This window comes from Bombina bombina, chromosome 11 (genome assembly GCF_027579735.1).
Source record: "Bombina bombina isolate aBomBom1 chromosome 11, aBomBom1.pri, whole genome shotgun sequence".
In the NCBI taxonomy this organism is placed as follows: Eukaryota; Metazoa; Chordata; class Amphibia; order Anura; family Bombinatoridae; genus Bombina; species Bombina bombina.
The window spans coordinates 133,044,043-133,061,642 of NC_069509.1; the positions used below are offsets into that span (position 1 = coordinate 133,044,043).

At 38.0% G+C, this 17,600-nt stretch overlaps 1 protein-coding gene across 3 annotated transcripts in view; it reads left to right on the plus strand.

Annotated features, from left to right (window-relative positions):
• The window catches only part of TEDC2 (tubulin epsilon and delta complex 2), a 293,826-nt gene that overhangs the window by 9,832 nt on the left and 266,394 nt on the right, over nucleotides 1-17,600 (plus strand). For all 3 annotated transcript variants that reach the window (XM_053694966.1, XM_053694967.1, XM_053694965.1), the window contains exon 2: nucleotides 3,870-3,936. In XM_053694966.1, coding sequence (XP_053550941.1) covers nucleotides 3,899-3,936 — 38 coding nt within the window. In that variant the 5' untranslated portion in view covers nucleotides 3,870-3,898. The remainder of the gene's footprint in view (nucleotides 1-3,869; nucleotides 3,937-17,600) is intronic.

The following is a 17,600-nucleotide window of genomic DNA, read 5'->3' on the forward strand; positions in this document are numbered from 1 at the left end:
GACAATAATCTTGCTATAGTGCGGTCTGCTTACATATTGCCAGAGTTTAATCTATATTTGTGGACTGCTAAGTTAGACTATCTATTGAGCTTATACCATGTGGGGCACGTATTAACGGCAGTGTGGATTTTGCAATGTTGTAACTACTGTCAAATGCAGGTAAGGTACATGCGTATATACTTAGGAGGTACTAGTGCAATACTAAGGTGTGCACATGACTGTAGACCTAGTTGAGTCTTTTGAAAGTGTTACAAGTGCAATACTAAGATGTGCACATGCTTTTATACGTGGTTGTGGTTTTCTTTGAAGGTAGGGTCCAGGGTGACTACTGCACGCAATGTCAGGTTGTCAGATGCGAGATAAATGAGCATCAGGAATAGTGATATAGTGTCTTTTCGTTGCTAAATATATAACCCTGGTCTAAATGTTGTATAGGCAGGTTACTATAATGTTAGCCTTTGACACTTGTGGATACAATCATTGTGTGTGCTATGGTCTGTTCCTTGCGTCTAAGTACGTATAGTGTGATACTATCAGTTAGGGGTGTATGCATCAGCGTATAAAAATGTTTTTTTTAACTATGTATGGTGCACCTATCTGCTTTGTAACATTAGAACAACTGTATATGGTCTCAGAGCCTGAGGCGGTATCTAATGAGGTATGGGGACTTGCTAGTCTCTTTTGAAGGGTCTTTTATGTATATGGCAGGCCAGCGTATACCGGTCTTTGCATAACACATAAACTGTGCAGCCGTATGGTGTTTCACCTACAATTGGGTTACATACGCTTTGTTTGCTTGCTAAGATTATAATAGATACCCCACCAGTGTATATCCAGAGCAGATTGAGAGTATTGGAGGGACTGTATTGTTGTATCTCCTAGCGCTATGTGTATGGGTTTGCCTTATTTTTATTTGTATTTTTTCTATGTTTATTTTCATTATTTGTGGGTTTATTTTTCTGCCTGCAAACAATTTGGTGGTGGGATTACGTATTGATGCTGTGTTTTGGGTTTTTAAATCTGTTATTTTTTCTTCTTCGTTTAACAGTTGTTCATCTGTCTTGATGAAGGCTTCTATGTAAGCCGAAACGTCGACCTATCCTTATGACTTTCTAACGTTGTTGTTATAAACAATAAACTAACTTTGATGTATATAAATCCTGAGAGTGCCCTCCCTTTCCTAGCTCTTATCTACAATCCATTGAGGATTGCACCCAGGTGCTTCATTATTAGTTGAAGCTGGAGTGCTGGAACACGTGCTAATTGGATAAAATATATATATATATATATATATATATATATATATATATATATATATATATATATATGTATATATATATGTATCAAAGGGTAAACAGCGCTTATAGATATTCTTAAAAACTGTATATATGAGAGTCTCAACAGAGTTGGTTGGCAAAGAAAAAATGAAAAAAATTTTATATGGATATACGCATGTAAATAAAAGTCTTAGATCAAATATTGAAATGTTGAGATCCTAGTGCAATGAAGGAGTAATAGATACCCTTACCAAAAGTTACCTCAATCCTATGAGGTAAGTTTGCCGCATTGGAAGGTATATCTCGTGGTTTGATGGATCCTAAGTCTTACAAATTAAATGCAACACTGAGCCTGCTGGATCTGAACACATTGTGAATAATCAGGCTCTTGGCATTGGAAGTGGGTCAACAATTGTCCATTCAGTGAAACGACTAGCTGAAAGGGTGGCGCAGGAGAAGCTGAATGTTGTTTGTGTTCCCACATCTTTCCAGTTTATACCAAGACAAGAAAACCAAGCTCCAAGAGGCAACAAATACTGGAAGTTTCCTAAAGTAAAGAGGACAAAGGGGACCTACATCCCATTCTACTCCAAGAGGCAGTGAAACTACACAGATCAGAACATCTAGGATCCATCAAACCACGAGATATACCTTCCAATGCGGCAAACTTACCTCATAGGATTGAGGTAACTTTTGGTAAGGGTATCTATTACTCCTTCATTGCACTAGGATCTCAACATTTCAATATTTGATCTAAGACTTTTATTTACATGCGTATATCCATATAAAATTTTTTTCATTTTTTCTTTGCCAACCAACTCTGTTGAGACTCTCATATATACAGTTTTTAAGAATATCTATAAGCGCTGTTTACCCTTTGATACATATTCTCCTATATGGTATAGACTGTGTCTATTACACAATATTTGTACTTTAATAGCTGCTCTATAAGATCTTCATACCTTTGACTAGTGCATTTACTAGAGTAACGCTTGTTTCTACTCATTGACACTGAGTGGTAACATTCTACTTAACTCTATACATATACATATACATATATATATATATATATATATATATATATATATATATATATATATATATATATATATATATATATATATATATATATATATATATATATATATAATGCACCGACATTTCGACCGCAGAAACGTACCAACATTTCGACCGCAGAAACGTTTTGGCCGAAAATAGGATTTACGTTTTTTTTTGCCTATTTTCTGTAAAATTATTGTGTAGCATATATCAAATTTGATGCTAGCCTAGAGCTGCTGTTTGAGTTAATTACTTGACTTAATGTTTTGAATATAATAATAGTTTTCTAGGACTATACATTATTTGGATAATTGGTAAAGAAAAAAACATGTTAAATCTGATTCTGTTACATAGAACTAAATAAAGAATAATACAGTATATTGATATATAAATATTGATATATAATATTGTGTAGGGAAGCACCTAAATTTTGGTCGCAGAAATATTTGGCCGAAAATGGCGTTATAGTTTTTTCCCGGTTTTAGGTTTTTTTGCCTGGTTGTTTCTTGGTAAAATTATTGTGTAGCATATTATTGTTTTAAGATATTTTTTGTCCAATTTTAGTATGTTACTTTCAATAGAAGTGTGGTTATTTTATTGGCTTGCAGTTTTTCAATTCAGAAAGCTCTAAAAATATAAATTTTAAAACCGTTGCCTAAGAAAACATGTTTACAGTAGACTTTTTATATAGGCATTTAAAATTATTTGTTTAAAAAAGTAATTTATATCTATACATGATTATTTATAGGTATAGTGTGTGTGTGTGTATATATATATATATATATATATATATATATATATATATATATATATATATCTATCTTTTTCTTTTTTTTAAATATTTAGAACATATTCTGCTATGTGCAGAATATTGGAATGTGAAATATTTACAGTAAATAGTAAGTACATAGTTAAAACCTTTATTACAAATGAATATTACATAAATATATTTCATGTTTTCATCTACTTAAAGTGAAAGTAAATCCTAGCATTTTACAAACGCTAGGATTTACTATTGAAACAAATAAAGGGCACTTTCATTCATGAAGTATAAGATACTTCATGTAGAAAGCTCCTTTATTTGATTCAATCGATCGCTGCTCTTAGCTCCTACAGCAGAGCACGGCTAAAAAAATTTTTTGTCTAAGAGGTGACATTTTCACCTCTTAGCCAATAGCTGTGTGGTAAATCCGGCTCTCATGGGCGCGAAGCCGGATTTACCGCACGGCTATTGGCTAAGAGGTGAAAACGTCCCCTCTAACCAAAACATTTTTTTAGCCGTGGGCTGTTGTAGCAGCTAAATACGGCAATCGGTTGAAACAAATAAAGGAGCTTTCTACATGAAGTATCTTATACTTCATGAATGAAAGTGCCCTTTATTTGTTTCAATAGTAAATCCTAGCGTTTGTAAAATGATAGGATTTAGTTTTCACTTTACTCGTATATGTGTAGCTCTTACACGTACATCAGTCGCACTCCATTACGATATTTCTTATGTCATTTTTTTTTAACATTCTCTTTTTATCATATTAGGTAAAATAAGCCCGTTTGGTTACTTGATCATGCATTGCAACATGTTGTCTATGGCCAGCTCACAAAGGTAAGAAAATATGTATTTAAAAAACTGCGGTTGAATATCTATAGATAAAAGAAAAATCTAATTTTTGAAAGAGATGTTGACACATATAACTAAAAAAAATAATAATGATGAGCAGTTAAAGTGACTGTAAATTTTGATGCTAAAGTGCTCGGTTTTTAAAAATTCGATTAAAAACAGGGGCACTTTAATTCATCAAAATTTACATTTCACTCCTGTTGTGAAAAAAAACTTACCTTTTAATCTTCACAGCAGCTCCAGCTTCCTCCGGTCGTCGCAAGCCATTTCTGACGTCAGAAATGATGGATAGGTCATCCTCCAATCACAGCGCTCCCCCCCCCCCCCCCCCCCCCCCGGGGGAATCAGTGTCTGATTCAACGTTGTGATTGGAGGAAGCCGGATTCCTCATTTTAGATCCAGGAAGAGGCTTTGCGACGGCCGGAGGAAGCTGGAGCGGCTGTCAAGATTAAAAGGTAAGTTTTTTTTTTTTCCCGCAACTCAAGTGAAATGTACATTTTGATGAATTAAAGTGCCCCTGTTTTTAATCGAATTTTTAAAAACCTGGCACTTTAGCATCAAAATTTACATTAATTTTAAAAAGATATTAAAGTGATAGAAAGGTAAAAATGTACATAGGTGCATTTCAATTTGAAATGGAAGCATTTTTGTAATATACTTCCATTAGCAAAAATGCTTCTAGTAAAATGTATTGCTGTTTTTCTGCAGCATACGCACATATGCTGTGAGGGCCGTCGTAAATCACACCTACTCTGAGAATAAGCAGTGTCCTATATGACACAAATTGTCTTCACAGAAGCAATACACATCTCTGCCAGCTCTCTGACCAGGGATGGTGTTAGAATATTAGTGCACGGCCCTCCAGGATACGTGCATATGCCTGTGAAAAAACGTAATAACTTTTACTAGAAGCATTTTTGAAATGCATTTCAGTTTTGTCCTTTCTATTCCTTTTAAAGTACTTTTTATTTATTGCAGCAAAAGTAGGGTATTTTAACAAGTATTACGGTAGTTCCTTTTTTATAATACACATCCCTGTGCTGCAAATACAATACTTTTCATGTTTTGGTACTTGTAGAGTTTCTGTCCAACAACACAGTAAATAATATTAGTAGCGCATGCATATTAAAGGGACAGTAATGTCAAAAACAAACCTTCATGGTGTCGATAGAGCATGTGATTTTAAACAACTTTCTAATTGACTTATTTTATCAAATTTGCTTTGTTCTTTTTATTTCCTTAGTTAAATAGTAAATCTATGTAGTCTCATAGGAGCTCAGGAGCGTGCACGTGTCTCTAGTTCTTGATGGCAGTGTTTTGCAAAATTGTTTGTAGCAGTGTTAGATATTGTTGCAAAACACTGCTGCCATCAATGAGACTACAAGGATACCAAGAGAACAAAGCAAATTTGATAACCGAAGATAATTGGAAAGTTGTTTAAAATCACATGCTCCATGTGAATTATTTAAGTTTATTTTTGTTTTTACTGTCATTTAATAGAATCAATCCCTGTAATTGTGAAACTGTTAGTGGTGCCCTGGTGATGCTTAAAGTGGTAACCTACACTACTTGATTCACCGATATTTTTAATTACATTTCTATATTCACATATCCAGGATTGGAAGTCGCAGCTCATTTTGCCTATGTGGTACTTGGGGCATTCATAGGACAAGCCATAAACCAACCCAATGGTTTTACAATTAATTGTCTATTTGATTCTTTACTTACTGTTTACATCTCTTAAAAGATAGCAGCAACTTCATACATGAGAGCACCCAGTAACCTTAAAGGGACATTAAAGGGTTAAAACTATTTTTCAAATTATAGTAAAATAAATAGCATTATTAGAATTATAAACAAACATGTAATAAAAAATACTTGCTTTTGTTTTGAAATGAAGCTTCTTACTACTGTCAAATATATATTTTATATAGCCTAAAACGAGCGGCAGCGACCACCCATAAAGTAGGCAGAGTTTTATTATAATGAGTTACTGAGCCCCATCCAATCACTAACTAGTTGTGGCCATTTTAAATTAATATTCATAAGACTTGTATAGGGGGTATCGCATGCGCACTATTATCCAAAATGCTCTGCAGCTATCTTCGTTTCTTCTAGTACTTCCGCGCCTCTCCCCTCTGATGTCGACGTCACCACCTGTCCGTTCTCCATCGGCGCTTGTTTAGTGATGCGCCTCTACACAGAGCTTACACAGGAGTTTATAAGCGCATGTGCTAGGCACTATGAACCTTAACTGCGCATGCGGGGGTCGCCATGATGTTTCTACCTAGGTAGAACATCTGAATAGGATCTGTATAATTAGCTAAATTGTGGGTTTGGCAGAATAAAGATTTTTAACTAAAAATTGAAAGCAAACGGTAATAAACCGTTAATCGATCATATTTTCAAAAACATTTAATATTTCACACTGTTTCAGAAAATATTAATATATTTTCTTCAACATTGGTGTGTCCGGTCCACGGCATCATCCTTACTTGTGGGATATTCTCTTCCCCAACAGGAAATGGCAAAGAGTCCCAGCAAAGCTGGTCACATGGTCCCTCCTAGGCTCCGCCCACCCCAGTCATTCTCTTTGCCGTTGCACAGGCAACATCTCCACGGAGATGGTTAAGAGTTTTTTTGGTGTTTAAATGTAGTTTTTATTCTTCTATCAAGTGTTTGTTATTTTAAAATAGTGCTGGTATGTACTATTTACTCTGAAACAGAAAAGGATGAAGATTTCTGTTTGTAAGAGGAAGATGATTTTAGCAGACAGTAACTAAAATCGATTACTGTTTCCACATAGGACTGTTGAGATGAAGTAACTTCAGTTGGGGGAAACAGTTAGCAGACTTTTTCTGCTTAAGGTATGACTAGCCATATTTCTAACAAGACTGTGTAATGCTGGAAGGCTGTCATTTCCCCTCATGGGGACCGGTAAGCCATTTTCTTAGTCAAAGACAAACAGAATAAAGGGCTTATTATGGGCTAAAAAACTGGTAGACATTTTTATGGGCTAAATCGATTGCTTTATTTGTGCATATTATTCAGATTTAGGCTAACAATTGGCATTATAATCTTGGGGAACGTTTTTCAGTCAGGGGGCCTTTCTAGTCATAGACTGAGCCTCATTTTCGCGCCATTAATGCGCAGTTGTTTTTTGAGAGCAGGGCATACAGATGCATGTGTGAGGATCTAAGAATCTCTGAAAAAGCTTTTAGAAGGCGTCATTTGGTATCGTATTCCCCTCAGGGCTTGGTTGGGTCTTAGCAAAGACTATATCTGGGACTGTATAGGGGTTACATTGAAAAACGGCTCCGGTTCCGTTATTTTAAGGGTTAAAGCTCTGAAATTTGGTGTGCAATACTTTTAAGGCTTTAAGACACTGTGGTGAAATTTTGGTAATTTTTGAACAATTCCTTCATACTTTTTCACATATTCAGTAATAAAGTGTTTTCTGTTTGAAATTTAAATTGACAGTAACGGTTTTATTTTAAAACGTTTTTTGTGCTTTGTTGACAAGTTTAAGCCTGTTTAACATGTCTGTACCTTCAGATAAGCTATGTTCTATATGTATGAAAGCCAATGTGTCTCCCCATTTAAATTTATGTGATAATTGTGCCATAGCGTCCAAACAAAGTAAGGACAGTACTGCCACAGATAATGATATTGCCCAAGATGATTCCTCAAATGAGGGGAGTAAACATGATACTACATCATCTCCTACTGTGTCTACACCAGTTTTGCCCATGCAGGAGGCCCCTAGTACATCTAGTGCGCCAATACTTATTACCATGCAACAATTAACGGCTGTAATGGATAACTCCATAGCAAATCTTTTATCCAAAATGCCTACTTATCAGAGAAAGCGCGATTGCTCTGTTTTAAACACTGAAGAGCAAGAGGACGCTGATGATAATTGTTCTGTCATACCCTCACACCAATCTGAAGGGGCCATGAGGGAGGTTTTGTCTGAGGGAGAAATTTCAGATTCAGGAAAAATTTCTCATGAAGCTGAACCTGATGTTGTGACATTTAAATTTAAATTAGAACATCTCCGCGCACTGCTTAAGGAGGTGTTATCTACTCTGGATGATTGTGACAATTTGGTCATTCCAGAGAAATTATGCAAGATGGACAGGTTCCTAGAGGTTCCGGTGCCCCCCGACGCTTTTCCTATACCCAAGCGGGTGGCGGACATAGTAAATAAAGAGTGGGAAAAGCCCGGCATACCTTTTGTTCCTCCCCCTATATTTAAGAAATTATTTCCTATGGTCGACCCCAGAAAGGACTTATGGCAGACAGTCCCCAAGGTCGAGGGGGCAGTTTCTACTCTAAACAAAAGCACTACTATTCCTATTGAAGATAGTTGTGCTTTCAAAGATCCTATGAATAAAAAATTGGAAGGTTTGCTTAAAAAGATTTTTGTACAGCAAGGCTACCTTCTACAACCAATTTCATGCATTGTTCCTGTCACTACGGCAGCGTGGTTCTGGTTCGAGGAACTAGAAAAGTCGCTCAGTAGAGAAACTCCATATGAGGAGGTTATGGACAGAGTTCACGCACTTAAATTGGCTAACTCTTTTATTTTAGATGCCGCTTTGCAATTAGCAAAATTAGCGGCGAAAAATTCAGGGTTTGCTATCGTGGCGCGCAGAGCGCTTTGGCTAAAGTCTTGGTCAGCGGATGTGTCATCCAAGACAAAATTGCTTAACATTCCTTTCAAAGGTAAAACTTTATTTGGACCTGATTTGAAAGAGATTATTTCAGACATCACTGGGGGAAAGGGCCACGCCCTTCCACAGGATAGGTCTTTTAAGGCTAAAAATAAGCCTCATTTTCGTCCCTTTCGCAGAAATGGACCAGCCTCTAATTCTGCATCCTCTAAGCAAGAGGGTAATGCCTCACAACCCAAACCAGCCTGGAAACCAATGCAAGGCTGGAACAAGGGTAAGCAGGCCAAGAAGCCTGCCACTGCTAACAAAACAGCATGAAGGAGTAGCCCCCGATCCGGGACCGGATCTGGTGGGGGGCAGACTCTCTCTCTTTGCTCAGGCTTGGGCAAGAGATGTTCAGGATCCTTGGGCGCTAGAAATAGTTTCTCAAGGTTATCTCCTGGAATTCAAGGAACTACCCCCAAGGGGAAGGTTTCACAAGTCTCACTTATCCTCAAACCAAATAAAGAGACAGGCATTCTTACATTGTGTAGAAGACCTGTTAAAGATGGGAGTGATACACCCAGTTCCAATAAAGGAACAAGGAATGGGATTTTATTCCAATCTGTTCGTAGTTCCCAAAAAAGAGGGAATGTTCAGACCAATTTTGGATTTGAAGATCCTAAACAAATTTCTCAGGGTACCATCGTTCAAAATGGAAACTATTCGAACGATTCTACCCACCATCCAGGAAAGTCAATTTATGACTACCGTGGATCTAAAGGATGCGTACCTACATATCCCTATCCACAAGGAACATCATCAGTTCCTAAGGTTCGCTTTTCTGGACAAACATTACCAGTTTGTGGCTCTTCCATTCGGATTAGCCACTGCTCCAAGGATTTTCACAAAGGTGCTAGGGTCCCTTCTAGCGGTTCTAAGACCAAGGGGCATTGCAGTAGTGCCTTACTTGGACGACATTCTAATACAAGCGTCGTCCCTGTCAAAGGCAAAGGCTCATACGGACATCGTTCTAGCCTTTCTCACATCTCACGGATGGAAGGTGAACAAAGAAAAGAGTTCTCTGTCCCCGTCAACAAGAGTTCCCTTCTTGGGAACAATAATAGATTCCTTAGAAATGAGGATTTTTCTGACAGAGGTCAGAAAATCAAAACTTCTAAGCTCTTGTCAAGTGCTTCATTCTGTTCCTCGTCCTTCCATAGCGCAGTGCATGGAAGTAATAGGATTGATGGTTGCAACAATGGACATAGTTCCTTTTGCACAAATTCATCTAAGACCATTACAACTGTGCATGCTCAAACAGTGGAATGGGGATTATACAGACTTGTCTCCAATGATTCAAGTAGATCAAAAGACCAGAGATTCACTCCATTGGTGGCTGACCCTGGACCATCTGTCCCAGGGAATGAGCTTCCGCAGGCCAGAGTGGGTCATTGTCACGACCAACGCCAGTCTAGTGGGCTAGGGTGCGGTCTGGGAATCCCTGAAAGCTCAGGGTCTATGGTCTCGGGAAGAGTCTCTTCTCCCGATAAACATTCTGGAACTGAGAGCGATATTCAATGCTCTCAGAGCTTGGCCTCAACTAGCAAAGGCCAAATTCATAAGGTTCCAATCAGACAACATGACGACTGTTGCTTATATCAATCATCAAGGGGGAACAAAGAGTTCCCTGGCGATGAAAGAAGTGACAAAAATGATTCAATGGGCGGAGGATCACTCCTGCCACTTGTCTGCGATCCACATCCCAGGAGTGGAAAATTGGGAGCGGATTTTCTGAGTCGTCAGACATTTCATCCGGGGGAGTGGGAACTCCATCCGGAAATCTTTGCCCAAATAACTCAATTATGGGGCATTCCAGACATGGATCTGATGGCGTCTCGTCAGAACTTCAAGGTTCCTTGCTACGGGTCCAGATCCAGGGATCCCAAGGCGACTCTAGTAGATGCACTAGTAGCACCTTGGACTTTCAACCTAGCTTACGTATTCCCACCGTTTCCTCTCATTCCCAGGCTGGTAGCCAGGATCAATCAGGAGAGGGCCTCAGTGATCTTGATAGCTCCTGCGTGGCCACGCAGGACTTGGTATGCAGACCTGGTGAATATGTCATCGGCTCCACCATGGAAGCTACCTTTGAGACAGGACCTTCTTGTTCAAGGTCCATTCGAACACCCAAATCTGGTCTCCCTCCAACTGACGGCTTGGAGATTGAACGCTTGATTCTATCAAAGCGTGGGTTTTTCAGATTCGGTGATAGATACTCTGGTTCAGGCCAGAAAACCTGTAACTAGAAAAATTTACCATAAAATATGGAAAAAATATATCTGTTGGTGTGAATCCAAAGGATTCCCATGGAATAAGATAAAAATTCCTAAGATGATCTCCTTTCTTCAAGAAGGTTTGGAGAAAGGATTATCTGCAAGTTCTCTAAAGGGACAGATCTCTGCTTTATCTGTCTTACTACACAAAAGACTGGCAGCTGTGCCAGATGTTCAAGCATTTGTTCAGGCTCTGGTTAGGATCAAGCCTGTTTACAGACCTTTGACTCCTCCCTGGAGTCTAAATCTAGTTCTTTCAGTTCTTCAAGGGGTTCCGTTTGAACCCTTACATTCCATAGATATTAAGTTACTATCTTGGAAAGTTTTGTTTTTGGTTGCAATTTCTTCTGCTAGAAGAGTTTCAGAGTTATCTGCTCTGCAGTGTTCTCCTCCTTATCTGGTGTTCCATGCAGATAAGGTGGTTTTGCGTACTAAGCCTGGTTTTCTTCCTAAAGTTGTTTCTAACAAAAATATTAACCAGGAGATAGTTGTACCTTCTTTGTGTCCGAATCCAGTTTCAAAGAAGGAACGTTTGTTACACAATTTGGACGTTGTCCGTGCTCTAAAGTTCTATTTAGAGGCTACTAAAAATTTCAGACAAACATCTTCCTTGTTTGTTGTTTATTCTGGTAAAAGGAGAGGTCAAAAAGCGACTTCTACCTCTCTTTCCTTTTGACTTAAAAGCATTATCCGATTGGCTTATGAGACTGCCGGACGGCAGCCTCCTGAAAGAATCACAGCTCACTCCACTAGGGCTGTGGCTTCCACATGGGCCTTCAAGAACGAGGCTTCTGTTGACCAGATATGTAAGGCAGCGACTTGGTCTTCACTGCACACTTTTGCCAAATTTTACAAATTTGATACTTTTGCTTCTTCGGAGGCTATTTTTGGGAGAAAGGTTTTGCAAGCTGTGGTGCCTTCCGTTTAGGTGACCTGATTTGCTCCCTCCCTTCATCCGTGTCCTAAAGCTTTGGTATTGGTTCCCACAAGTAAGGATGACGCCGTGGACCGGACACACCAATGTTGGAGAAAACAGAATTTATGCTTACCTGATAAATTACTTTCTCCAACGGTGTGTCCGGTCCACGGCCCGCCCTGGTTTTTTAATCAGGTCTGATGAATTATTTTCTCTAACTACAGTCACCACGGTACCATATGGTTTCTCCTATATATATTTCCTCCTGTCCGTCGGTCGAATGACTGGGGTGGGCGGAGCCTAGGAGGGACCATGTGACCAGCTTTGCTGGGACTCTTTGCCATTTCCTGTTGGGGAAGAGAATATCCCACAAGTAAGGATGACGCCGTGGACCGGACACACCGTTGGAGAAAGTAATTTATCAGGTAAGCATAAATTCTGTTTTTTGAGTTTCCTATCCCTTTAAACACAAATTGTAAACTACATGATTATGATCTTTCATATATAAGAATAATTTTACATTTAAAACTGCAGCTTTTTTATCAAATAAATATATATAGTTTTTATTTTTATTCTTTTTACTGATTACTCTGTCCACGAGAACAAAAAAAGTCTTCTAACCAATTACAAACTAATATTCAGTTATAGAACAAACTCTGTTTTCTTATGTGCATATTGGAGTAGCCTGCCCTCTTGTATTCCCCTAAGGTGGTTTTGCACGGATTCAACTTAGTTGCTATTGCAAAGAATGATTTTCCTATCATGATTGCTGATGCTAAACTGATAATCCACCTTTTAAAAGCATGTGACACCAAAGAAACTTAGGGAGGGAAAAGTAAACAAAAGCTCAAATAAATTGCCTAGAAGTATTAACCCAAGTCTCCCTGGGAGAAAGTCAAACAAGCACATATTTTAGATGTATTTTACAACCAAAGGCTGCAAAATAAATAATGACTGTACTGTATATTGCAATAATGTTTCACTTGCAATAATGAAACGTTTTATGCGTTGTTGAAATGTCAAGTTTAAAGTGAAGGTGAAGTTTGAAGATTTTGAAGACATCAATGCATTATTTAATCTTACCATAATCTAATCCCTAACTTTTATTTTCTATAACTTTTATATTTTTCAATTGATATACATTTATCGAACCCTACGGTTTCGATGGTGACTCCTCCCAACCTTTATTTCCTGCTTCGCTGGTCTGTGACTTAAAGAGCGGTCCCACCCGCTCTATACGTCTCTCAAAATCGCGTTCACGATGCTCAGATCAACTGCGCCTGTGCAAATCAGTGATTGCACTCTACTGCGCATGGGCAAATCTGCGAAACCGTTATCCAATGCACATGCGTTAAGCTGTTGGTATGTGATTTCCTACATGATGCAAATACGCATGCGTGAAACGGGAGCGCGCAAGGGATTCCATATGAAGAAAAAAAAATAGTGCATGCGCAGATGATAAAGGAGGCGGGTGACGTGGAGTGACAGCCGCCTAACGGACAGATTTTCAGTTGGATAATCGAAACACGTGATACTAAACCCAATTAGTTTCTTTCATGATTCAGATTGAGCAGACAATTTTAAGCAACTTTGTAATTTTAGTTATATTATCAATTTTTCTTCATTCTCTTGCTATCTTTATTTAAAAAGCAGGAATGTAAAGCTCTGGAACAGGCCCATTTTAGGTTCAGCACCCTAGAGAGCGCTTGCTTACTGGTGACTACATTCAGCCAACCAATAAGCAAGCATAACTGAGGTTCTGAACCAAAAATGGACTGGCTCCTAAGCTTTACATTCCTGCTTTTTAAATAAAAATAGCAAGAGAACGAAGAAAAATAGATAATATGAGTAAAGTATAAAGTTGCTTAAAATTGTGTGCTCTATCTGAATCATGAGAGAAAAAATGTTGGTTTAGTGTCTCTTTAAAGGGACATCAAACCCCACATTTTCTTTCATTATTCAGATAAAGAATACAATTTAAAACAAGTTTTCAATTTACTTCTATTATCAAAATTGCTTCGTTTTCATGTTATTATTATTTGTTTAAGAGATATCTAGATAGGTAACTTGCACGTCTTGAGCATTACATGACAGGAAATAGGCTGCCATCTAGTTCTCTTGCTAATGTATAACATTGTTTTAAAACCGCAGCCATATTGTGTTGCAGACACATTCACACTCATAAACTTGCATGGCTGCCTTTCAATAAAGGATAACAAGAAAACAAAGACAATTTAATAACCACAGTAAACTAGAAAGTTGTTTAAAATTGTATGTTCTATCTCAGTGATGTGAGTTTTATGTCCCTTTAAGCTATTCAACTTCTTCAGAACATTTATTGATTCTAACACAAAAGCAGTCAGTGAATTCACAAAGGTTTTCAAGAAATAATCAACATATCTACTGATCCCTTTTGTAGGACCAGATGTCCAGGAGGATGTTTTTAATTTCTATGTAATCAATAAAAGATAGGAACAACCAGGCCTTTTTTATGTTCCCTTTTAGATTTAAAGGGACAGTCAACTCCAAAATTTGTATTGTTTAAAAAGATATATATTACCTTTATTACACATTCCCCAATTTTGCATAACTAACATGGTTATATTAAAGGGATACTAACCCAAATTTTTTCTTTCATGATTCAGATAGAGCATGCAATTTTAAGTAACTTTCTAATTTACTCCTTTTATCACATTTTCTTTGTTCTTTTGCTATCGTTTTTTTAAAAAGCAGAAATCTAAGGTGCTGGCCTATTTTTGGTTCAGCACCTGGGTAGCACTTGCTGATTGGTAAGCTACATTTATCCACTAATCAGCAAGCTCTACCCAGGTGCTAAATAAAAAATAAGCCGGCTCTTAAGCTTACTTTCTTGCTTTTTTCAAATAAAGATATCAAGAGAACGAAGAAAAAATTATAGGAGTAAATTAGAAAGTTGCTTAAAATTGCATGCTCTATCTGAATCATGAAAGTTTAATTTTGATTAGACTATCCCTTTTTAGTTCTACAGGAAATATAGTCATTAAGGACGTGGATAAGGGTGGAAATATAGTTGTGATGAATGCTATTATTATGGTGGAAGACGGTCTTAGACAGTGATTTATATGTGAAATTAAATGGAAGCCATACACCTCAATTTATGAGGAAACTTGTGTCCTATTTGTAATTAGGATTACATCTGTGGGTTAAAGCTAATGACACCCAAGGGCAGAACTTGCTTTTATCTGAGATGTCATCACAGAAGAGCATGTCTGCAGAAAGAATGGGAGACATGCAGGAATTCTTAGCGCTTCAACTTTGCAGCACTGTTCCACATTGGACTGTTTTCTTCAAATAGAGCTGTGCTCTGGCTGCACTGTGTAAGTTTACTCTTCCTCAACACAGTGCATCCAGAGCAAAGTGCTGTTTAAAGTGATGGAGTAGCGCTGAAATGCAGTAGTGCATTGATTGTTGACTAGCTCTTTTTTCAATCCCAGTCTGCAAAACATCTGATTTTTGAATGTAAGACATTCTTACGAGCAATGCACCTTTTTATTATTACATTTCTATGTTAGACCAAGATTTTTTTTTTGTCTGCAGCTAATTTCCTATGCAATTTTCAACTACTGCAATATTTTATAAAACTTAAAAATTTGCTTTATTCTCCAGTTAACTTACACATTGCAATTTAACCGGTGCTTTGGTATAACTGGCTAATTTAAAATTGAATTTTATTTAAAAATGACCTGCAGAAAAAAGTAAAAAAAAAAAAAAAAAAAATCCCAATGCAGAAGTGAAAAAGTTCTGCCTCTGGGATTTTATACATTTCTCCTTTAGTAAAAACAAATATGTTAAATCAAAGCACAGATTGTAACAAAACAGCAAACAACTTGTTTTCTTGCAAAATGAGCAATTTTAAATTCTCAGCGTAGCCCCTGCCTGCTGCTAGATAATGGAACAGACATGTTGGCAACTTAGGATGCTTTCTGCCTGTTCTGAGCATGGGCAAATCTGACTCCCTGTTTATCTAGTTTTCACTTAATATTAAACCAGCTCATGTTACTCCAGAAATGTTATGACATCATGCTAGATTAGCATCCCGTAGAGGCCCCAAACTTCTTGTAGGGCTGTGACAGGAAGTATTGGACACTGCAAATTAAGTTTAAAAAAATAATAATTAAAATGATGAATAATACATATAGCAATGTTTTCTATGAAGTATATGCCACTACTTAGTAGAGATGTGCATTTGTTTTGTTACAAACGTAAATTCAGAATGAAAATCTGATATTTGTTTTGTTTTAATGAAATGAATATCCTAATGAATGCACCAATGAAATGCAAAAAAAAAAATTGAATGCATCAATATTTATTTGTTTCCTTTAAATTTTTTTAAGGGTTAATACCTTCAGCGTGCTGTAGAGCTGCGCCAACCTGGTCATCTTGTTCACAGAGCCCCGGCCACACTAACAGGAGACTTAGCGCTCCGACTTACAGGGCCTGTGCTATTCGGTATTCGTTTTAAATAAAACTAATACTGAGTAGTGAGTGCAGCCAACAAATATTCACAATGAAAAATTTGTATGATATGAATTTTTGGTAGCTGCAGAAGTCTACTGCTTAGTTATTTTTTTATTACAATAATCCCTTTAAAGTCCAATGGGTTTCAATATCATTTGTATGCCAATGACACCCAAATCTACCTCACTGCACCAGACCTATCTCCTTCCTTGCTAACCCGTGTCACTAACTGTCTTTCTCATATCTCATCTTGGATGTCCTCTCACTACCTTAAGCTAAATCTCTCCAAAACTGAGCTCCTTATTTTTCCCCCTTCTTCCAAAATCTCCACCCCCCATTTCTCTATAACTGTCGATAACTCCATCATTACCCCTACCCCGCATGCCCGATGTCTTGGGGTCACACTTGACTCAGGTCTTTCTTTCACTCCTCACATTCAGTCCTTGACTAAAGCCTACTGCTTCCACCTTAAAAACATCTCTAAAATTAGGCATTTCCTTACACAAGACACAACTAAGATTTTAATCCACTCTCTCATCCTTTCCCGCCTTGACTACTGCAACTCTATCGTCTCTGGTATCCCCACCTGCCGCCTAGCTCCTTTACAATCCATAATGAATGCCTCTGCAACGCTCATCTTCCTTACACGTTGCTCTTCATCTGCTGCACCTCTCTGCCAATCCCTTCAATGGCTTCCTCTTGCCTCCAGGATTAAACACAAAATTCTCTCTTTGATATACAAAGCCCTCAACTGCACTGCTCCACCCTACATCTCAGACCTTGTCTCCAGATACTCTCCCTCCCGTCTCCTTCGCTCTGCTCACGACCTCCTACTCTCCTCCACTCTTGTTATCTCCTCACATTCCCATTTACAAGTCTACTCCAGACTGGCTGCCATCTTGTGGAACTCTCTGCCTCGCTCCACAAGACTCTCCCCTAGTTTTAAAAGCTTCAAGCGCTCCCTAAAGACTCTACTATTCAGGGATGCATACAACCTACATTAATCTTTCCTAACTCCATTCCTTTTCCCTTGAACCCCTTAGAATGTAAACCTAAGAGTCCAGCTGTTTGTAGATCGCCTTCATAACAGCCGACTACAACAGTGCAACTCTAGGCTGGGCCCTCTTCCCATTTGATCCCTATATATGTTATGTTGTATACCCTATGTTTATAGCGCTGCAGAATCTGTTGGCGCTCTACAAATACCTGATAATTGAAATAATCCACCTAAGAGGTGGAGCTGCT